At 36.4% G+C, this 8,853-nt stretch overlaps 1 protein-coding gene across 1 annotated transcript; it reads left to right on the forward strand.

Moving 5' to 3' along the window:
• Positions 1 to 552: 552 nt before the first annotated feature.
• On the forward strand, positions 553 to 7,560 carry RDH8 (retinol dehydrogenase 8 (all-trans)). The gene is made up of 6 exons (XM_010083453.1): positions 553 to 649; positions 1,745 to 1,906; positions 3,141 to 3,320; positions 4,432 to 4,525; positions 6,229 to 6,412; positions 7,327 to 7,560. Exons 1-6 carry the CDS (start codon positions 553 to 555, stop codon positions 7,558 to 7,560), a joined length of 951 nt encoding a protein of 316 aa, XP_010081755.1.
• The last annotated feature ends 1,293 nt before the right edge of the window (positions 7,561 to 8,853 follow it).

The following is an 8,853-nucleotide window of genomic DNA, read 5'->3' on the forward strand; positions in this document are numbered from 1 at the left end:
TTTTTCAATTTACTTTTTCTGTAAAGCCCATTAGGACTCTTATAATAGTAAGGTGTTAGGGAAGAAATCCATTTGTCATTCTGTTGCAAAAGAATGAGAAGGGTGCTGTAAGTGTAGGAAGTCTGAACGCCTTCAGCAGAGGGATCCCATTCTGGGTGCAGTTTACTTTCCATAGGTATGACTGGAGAACTTGACAGTACAAACTGATTCTAATTGTTGTAAGACTTTTTGTGCCAGTACTATGCAAACTGATTATTCCACTATTAAAAAATCCATGTAGCTTACAAATTTCTCATTTTAAAGATTAATCAAATTGTGTATTAAATATAGTCCACGTTGATAATACAGATTATAAGCTCATGCAGGAGCATCTGCTTCTGCTTTTGTCTAGTTGGAGATTATCTCTTAATCGTGCAGGGTCCAGGTGTGCATTTTCAGATTTGTTGACTCAGGAAAGCTGGAGACAGCATTAAAGGCCAATGACATTATACCGTAGCTACATTTAGGCTGTTGCTCCTCTGAACAGGAACTCTTGCTTGAACCACCCAGAGAATGGCGAGAAGAAATGTCCTCATTACAGGTTGCTCCTCAGGGATTGGACTGGCCTTAGCTGTAAAAATGGCAAAAGATGAACAGAAAAGATTTAAAGGTAACAATGTATCTGTTCTTTATCTTTACAAAAAGATATTCTGCAATGCAGCACTATTTTTTTCCATCTGTAATTAACAGGTGACCGTATTCAGTTTGGTGACTTGTTTCTTATTAGTTTCTGTCCTCCTACTGTCATGAAAATACAATACAGTGAAAATAGACTGCTTTCTGTAAGTAGATGCTATTTCTGTACATGTATTGAAGCTGAACAGATACTTGAACTGAATAGTTTACCAAAATAAAGAAAAAGACAGTAGTATACAAAGAAATGGGTGAAAATATCTGCAGTATGACACCTTGGATATACCTTCACAGTTATAGTTAGCTTTGTTTCTGGCTACTAAAAATCTTTGTTGAATTAAACTTACATGCCCATTTGAGGACCAAAGAAATTCCAACCCTCTGTAGGCCTAAAAGGGCAAACAAAAGGGGCTGGGATTTGTCTTTCTGCTGCAAAATGGGATATTTGCTATGATTGAAAATGGATAGCAAGGCAAATACAGCAATCTGTGGTAATTTGGTTTCTCATACTTACAGTATTTTACTGCTAACTGACTGCATGCAGATTCACAGTTTTCTGCGTAATTAGGCCATAATAATGATAAAACTAATTTCTATTTTGAGAAGTAGCTTTCAAAAACAGACACTTTTGCAATGTAAGGAAGCATCTGGCTTCCAATTTTTAACACAATTATATTTGTTCTGCTAAACATGTTGATGGTGATTTGAGAGGAAAAAAAAAAGGATATCTGGAATCCAAAATTAGGTTTTAGGTACCAAAAAAATGGTTCGGGGTGTAACTTGTATACCTATTATTTAAAGCTTTGGTGATAACATTATCTTCATATGCTGCATGTTCTTCATGTGCATAGCGGTAATTCTCCTTTTGAATTTCTTGAAGATTTCAGAACTAGACTCTGGGAAATCAGTGCCAATGTATGTTGAAAATGATTCTTTGTACTTTAAGTTTTTATCTGGGTTCTATCACTGATATCTAAGATAACAGATGTAGAAGCAATATTCTTTAATACTTCTCAGTAAGACTGACACAGGAGTTTCATTTCTGACAACTGTTGCTTCTGGTGTGTTGCAGTGTATGCCACAATGCGGAATCTGGCCAAGAAAGAGCCACTTGAGGAAGCTGTGGGTCGCAGGCTGGGCAAAACCCTTGAAATTAAACAACTGGATGTCTGTGATGAACAGTCAATTAAAACTTGTGTGAATAGTATCCCTGACAGAAGAATTGATGTCCTAGGCAAGTACCAGATGTGTATGCTATGAACAGATTAACAGTTTTCTATTTAGCTTGTTCTCAGATACCCTGGAGAAGTTTCATTAGTGTATTTTTTAAATTATCAAAGTAATAATTATTATGTAGTGTATTCTGTTCGAGATTCTTAAGGCTTTGTGTAGAAATGAGTGGATTAAATCTCACCGTGCTTCCATGGAGTAGGGATGCTTGTTTTCCCTGTTTACAAAGGAGAAACTTGATCACAGAGAAGTGTCTTGGATAAGATGATCCAGTTTTTAGTAAATGTGAGAGAACTTTGGCCTAAATCGGCATCCTCATATACGAGACTTTATGCCCTGTCGATGAAGCATAGCCCTATTTCCAATGAAGGCAACAGCTCTCTGTACTAAGAAAGCAACAGCATTTGGGACTTAGCAAGTAAAAGAACATAGGCAAAGAAGGCAAGGGTACTTTAATTTTGTGTTGAAAATTGTAATTGTACTTTACAAATCATTCAACAGTAAGTGTTTTTGTACTGTTTTGCTAAAAATAAATATTAATATATTAGTAGGATGGAAATTGCTTACACCATCAACTATTAAATCTTCTCTAATAGAAAATGATGAACCTGCCTTTATTTTGATTATTAAAGCACTGCTTAACAAGCTTCTTCTGCAAACTGTATTATACTCTAATTTGACACACTAGTTGTAGTGCAGAATAACAATTCTATCAATCATTCCCCACTCATAAATATCCAGGAGGCAACTAGAAATCAATGGAAGTGTGTTTTGCTTTGTTCTGTTTTCTTGAAGATGTGAATGTTGAAAAATAAAAAGCAAACCAAAATATGGCCTGGTCTATAAACTTTTGGAATAAATTGAAGACTTCTCTTTGGCCCTAGGGGTATTAACGTAGCCTCTGTTTCTTAATACTAAACTATAAACAAATATAGATCATTTTTGGCTCATTTTCCTGTAATTCTTTTGTAATTTAAAGAAAAAAGGACTAATCAGAAAGAAATTAGTTAAAATGCAAAATATCGGATAATTTAAATTAGATTAAAATCATAATTAAAATTTCAAGTGTATTTGCAAAGCTTTAGTGACAGAATAACATCTTTTAATCCTTTCTTTAAGGATCATTTAAGGCTCAGTTAATCCTTAATCCTCACTTTACTTTAAAATGCTTTCCAGTAAAGATTACAAGTTAATGTTTATGGAGGTTATTGCTCACCATTGTTTTTCATTTTGTGCAGTTAGCAATGCTGGAATGGGGCTCATTGGACCTATTGAATGTCAGACCATAGACGAAATGAAAACTGTGATGGATACCAACTTCTTTGGACTGGTTCGACTCCTGAAGGAGATTTTGCCTGACATGAAGAGGAGAAAGAGCGGGCATATAGTTATAATAAGCAGTGTTATGGGAATACAAGGCAAAGTTTTGTTTTGTTTTGGGTTTTTTTGTTTGTTTGAACTAAGAGTTCAGTATTCAAAATCTAAAGCTTGCCTTTTTTATCTAAAAAAAAGTAGGAGCTGGTATGTCTAAATATTGTGCTTTGTAGGGATGAAGTTCCAACTATAAAAAGTACAGCACTTGGACATGTTTTTTATGCATCTAGGTAGTATGTTACCTTACAACTACTCTCAAGACATTTGAACAGCACAACCTGCAGAGTGAAATATTTTTTTAACGGTGTTAACTCAAACTCTAGTCACTTGTATTTATTTTTAAAAATTTTATTATTTTTATTATCTGGAAAACAGGGCTTTGTAGCATTAATTTTCTCTTTCCTATTGGAAAATATAATAGGAGTGGGCAAACGTGCTTACTACACTCTGCACAATAACAATGGAATAAAATCCAGTCATGTCCTGGACAACTGTACCGCCTTTTTGTAAAGTTTTTCCTCTCATAAAACTCCACAGAATCTAATTTTAGCGACAGATAATGATGCTCCTATTCTTGTTTTCAATCCGGCTGTATTTGTTTCAATTATTGCAACAGTGGCATTGATCTTAGCTGGATTATTGTGGTGAGCAAGGGTCCTAAGTCAAACTGCAAGAGTTGTTGTTTAATACAATACCTACCATCCACCTACATCTGGATTGATGTAGTGTGTTCTCTAAATCACTCAACTGGATCTCTTACATAGTCTTATCTCCTGCATAATCGTATCTCCTGCTTTGCACTCAGCTTCTGTGTTCATCTGTATCTATTGAAGTCTTGCTGATAAATAATTCAAATAGTATTGCATGCACAGATGCTTTAATATCTTAGACTACGAAATATTTATTATCATCCAAAGAGATCACAGGATCAGCTAGGAGGAGAAAAAGCCATAGTCAAGCATCCTTTCCTAGAATAAACAATTCTGAGAATACAGGCAAAAAAATCAGTACTTAGATTCAGTATACACAAGGTTTTTTCTAATGTTTTCCCAGCAAGACTATAGAAATTTTCAGAAAATAGAAGTGTTTTAAAAACTAAACTATTAGTATGTTGAATACAATCACATTCTCAGGATGTTTTGTTTGTACCATCAGGTATCTTATTTAATGATGTTTATGCTGCATCTAAGTTTGCTGTGGAAGGATTCTGCGAAAGTTTAGCTATACAAGCACTCAAGTTCAAATTGCAGTAAGTATTGATCCATGGGTGTAAATTATATTTTGGATAGTTTTAAATAGATTCAGAGCTATCAAACAGATTTTTAAAACTTGCTTCTGTCTTGGAGAAATAGACTGAGGAACCCATGGAGATCTTACATCACAAAAGACATAGAAATGTCCACATTCTTCCCACTACGTGAACAAATAAAAAGATACAGATGCTAAAATAAACATATTCTCTTGAACAGTTACAGGCTGTTTAGCTTTGGATAAAATACAGTTCATGTAACACTTCTGAAAACAGATTCTTGCATACAGTGTGACAGCAATAAAACTATGTCAACCTGTAGTATCTTCCTTTAGAAAGGATAACAAACGTGTGAGGTAATTCACAGATAAAGTTCAAGGGCTCATCATAGAGAGAGAGCAAGCAGAAATCCATCAGAATGGAACATAGAGCAAGATACCTACAATGACAGGAGGTAGGAGGAAAGTGAGAAGAATGTGGTGTACTAGTTCTCCATATTTAAGACTAAGTCCTCTTCATCATCTTCATCATGGGACTTTGGGGTTTGATTTGTCACATGTATACTCGTATTCGTGTAATTCTGATACTATTCTTTGTACGAAGTCCAACAATTGTTAAATATCTATTCCATCTCTGTGCCTAAGCATTACCCCTTGTGCCATGGGAGAAGACAGCTGCTGTTACGGGATTTCAGAGACAAAGCGGCATCCGAACTGTTATTTTGCATACTGCTATGAAAAGTTCAGAGGGATTTAAAATAATTATGTTGTAATGATACACAGGATATACCAGAATTCATAATAAGATTTCAAGAGTATAAGATAAAGCAAAAAGGAGGTTAAAAAAAAAGAGAGTAGAATGTGAGAAGTTCCGGATCTAGTGTGAAGAGTGATGCAAGAGAAAAGGCTTTAATTCTAGCAGCAGCTGGAATTCTGCTGTCAAGGTCAATAGCTTGATTTAGTTCTAAAGAAGAGCCTCATGAGAACTCAAGTCCAGGAAGAGGTCCTATCCCAAAGAGTGTTTTGATAAATGTAGTGGCTGGGAGTAAGTACTGCCTGAGAAAAGAACCGGGAAAGAACTGACCAGTAAACTGTATTTCAGTGATCTGCTATAATATGCTACTGAGCAAAATAATTGTCCTGATCTGGCAGGAGCCTATATCTGTCCACCCACAGCAAAATTCTCTATATTGTATTTTATTATAATATTATGGAGGGATCTTGAATTATGTAATACTGACAGCTCAACGAAGAAAAATCCGTGTTTCAGTAATTCTCCCCTCTTTCAGCTACTTCTAGTATTATCATGGGAAAGCTATAACAAAGAAATCTGTGTAGGATTTTGTCCAGAAAGTAATGAATTTTGTTGTCATCCTTTAATTATTTTTCTTAATATAAGTTCTTGTGGATAAATCATCCTTAGATTCCACAGCTGTGACAGCAGGTTAACAACTGGGCTTACTTCTGCCGTGAATTAAGTTACAGCACTTCCCTGAAATTTAAGCTACGCAGATTTCTACTACTGTATGTGGATGGGTAGGAGCAATAATGCGGTATGGATTGCCTTCACAGAATGTACTGTTCCATATTGCTTGCCAGCATGTACTCACAGCGCAACTCTTTAGTATTCCTTTTTGAGAAGGACAGAGGTGCATTTCCCATGGAGAACAATCAATAACCAGGATATCTTTGCTTTTTGAACAGATTAAGTTTGATTGAACCAGGCCCAGTGATTACAGAGTTTGAAAGAAAAGTGTTTGAAGATGGAATGAAAATGGATCTTTCAGCTGCAGATAAGGAAACAGCTGAGATGTTTACTAATATTTACCTTAAAAATTACAAACAAATTTTCCAGAGCCTGGGACAAAGTGCTGAAGATGTTGCAGAGGTAACTCATCAACAATTCTTCACCTTCTTTTTTCTTGAATTGTTTTTTTTCTTTGTCATTTACAAATGCAGTGGTTGGTTGATGGGGGGTTTTTTGGTAGAAGCATTAAATTTAAATAAATGGAATTTACACTATTTTAAATTATTTTTTAAAACTCGAGAATCTTGAGAGTTGTAAACAAAACCCTTTAAAATATTAAAAGAATGTTCATTTTAAAGTATTGAAGACAACTGTGAATTGTAATTTAAATGCCACTGGGGTATTAGACACACACATCACCTGGTGAAGTCTGGACATTCTGCAGTGTTACCATACATCTACACAGGGTTCCCACCATTGTTTAAAGCTGCTCTCCTCTCTGTCTTACTAGTAATCCCTCTGCTAACGTGAAGTTAGCTCAGCTACCCCAGACCAATAGAAAATACAAGGACATAGTTTCCTGGTGCTTGGGGCTTCCTGCAGGAAGACAAGTTTTGGCAAGCTGTGGGAGGGGACCATGATTTCAGGTGCTTACTGCTAAGGATTAGCTTCAGTGTCAACTGAAGGTTCCCAGATCTTGCTGCAAAGTGTACTGTTCTGATCCTTTCCCAGTGAACTGTAAAAGAAAAGATTTGTCTATTGTGGACACATAGGTATAATTTTGGAGGACTATTCAGGATACTTAGGTGTAAGGTGCTATCACCATGGTATAGATAAACAAAAAATAGGTCTAAGAATAAATAAAAAGTACTTCTTATGGCCTTAAAGATATTTTAAGAAAAATTTCTAACAAAATTCTAATAAAACTACATACAGAGTTTTACATAATTCTAGCTCTTTGTTCTTCCACTTTTCCTCTGCTTAACTGAAAACTCATTTTTTACTTATTATTTTGGTAAATGTTCTTTAACAATTCTATTTCTCATTCTTGACAGCATACAGTAAAGATAATTCTTGCAGAAAATCCACCTTTTCGCCATCAGACCAACACCTTGTATACACCAATGACAACCCTGAAATATGCAGATCCAAATGGAGATCTACCCATTGATATATTCTACAAAATGGTTTTTCATCATGACAAAATCTTCAGTGCAAGTCTTAACTTTATCAAATTGCTAAGGTGGAGGAGTAGAAAGAGCTTTGACCTGGGAAAACCCTCACAATAAGTATGAGATTATATAGTGCAAATTGGAATTACTTGTAGCTACTGATAATTATTATTATTGTTGTTATTCAAATGCCTTTGCTCTGTAGTTGTGAAAAGATATTCAAGAAGTTTATGTGAACTTAGCTAAGATATTCAGCTCAATGCATTTATCTTGAACTTTACAGTTTGCAGAACCTTGAAATTAAAATCCTTTAACTATAGGCTTATTCTGTTTAGTGTTTGCTTTTTACAGAGATGTGTTTTCATGGGAACATGAACAGTGACTGATACTGGCATATTCAATATTAATCTGATCCCTTTACTTATTAGAATATAATACATACTGAGATGTGTATGGTATGTAAATTATTTAATATCATAAAAATATTTTATCTTTTTACTTATTAGAATAGAATTAGTATAGTAATCCCTCATTCACAATAGCATTCTCATTTTCAGAAGGTCTATTTACCAGTAACATAAGAGGAAGTCTCATCAATCTTAAAATGTCACAACTAGAATATTTATTATTTGTGTATATATATGTATATGTGTGTGTTATTCTAAATGCTTCCTTTATGTGCAGTGGCTACTGGCATATTACAAATAGTGGACAATAAATTTTTTTTAAAAGCATCTCAAAATATCTTCTTACTATCTGGGTACAATTTTTTTCAAAAAGAACATAATATTATGGATAAGTAATTTAAATCTATTAAATGCCTTTAGTGGCTTGAGTGGGGATACAGGAACTGGCTTTCTCCTTCCCTCAGTATTTTCTCACAAAGCCTACATCTAATTCTGTGCTGGGGCTTGCAGTGGCTCTGCCCTGGCTGGCCTCTCCCTAGAGGCTAAACCAGAGGGGCCCAGGCGCAGCTCCCCCGGGGGGGAGCCGAGCAGCAGCTCCTGCGGACACCATGCCCGTTGGGTACCGCTTGCCTTGGCTGGCAGTCGTGACCCTTCTGGTGAGGCCCAAGGCATGGGCGTGCGCAGGGAGCTCCCCAGGACCACAGGCAGGGGACTGCTTGAAGGACAGTGCCTGCAGCAGCCCCTGCACACAGCTGGAGGCCTCATTTATGTTCCACTCAGACCTCCTCCAAAGTATCACGCTGGTGCCTGCACCCCAGCATCAGTGCATGGACACAGCAGAGGTGCGAATAGCAGCCAGGCTGCAACTGGGAAGGCAGGAATGGACTGAGAGTGGAGTGCTGCCAGGGTGAAGGAGCACGGACACCTGCCCATCTGCACCCTGAGGTGCAGCCAAAGACCCCATTGCTCTCTGTTGCTGGTTGGGGTTCAGCACAGGGTTACG

The sequence above is a fragment of the Pterocles gutturalis genome, unplaced genomic scaffold, assembly GCF_000699245.1.
Source record: "Pterocles gutturalis isolate BGI_N339 unplaced genomic scaffold, ASM69924v1 scaffold44815, whole genome shotgun sequence".
Taxonomy (NCBI): Eukaryota; Metazoa; Chordata; class Aves; order Pterocliformes; family Pteroclidae; genus Pterocles; species Pterocles gutturalis.

Excerpts from the sequence above, each read along its gene's own strand:
- RDH8 (XM_010083453.1), top strand. The coding sequence starts at position 553 with ATGGCGAGAAGAAATGTCCTCATTACAGGTTGCTCCTCAGGGATTGGA. Across the intron at positions 3,321-4,431 it reads CAGTGTTATGGGAATACAAG|GTATCTTATTTAATGATGTT; the intron begins GCAAAGTTTTGT and ends TTGTACCATCAG. Across the intron at positions 6,413-7,326 it reads GTGCTGAAGATGTTGCAGAG|CATACAGTAAAGATAATTCT; the intron begins GTAACTCATCAA and ends CATTCTTGACAG.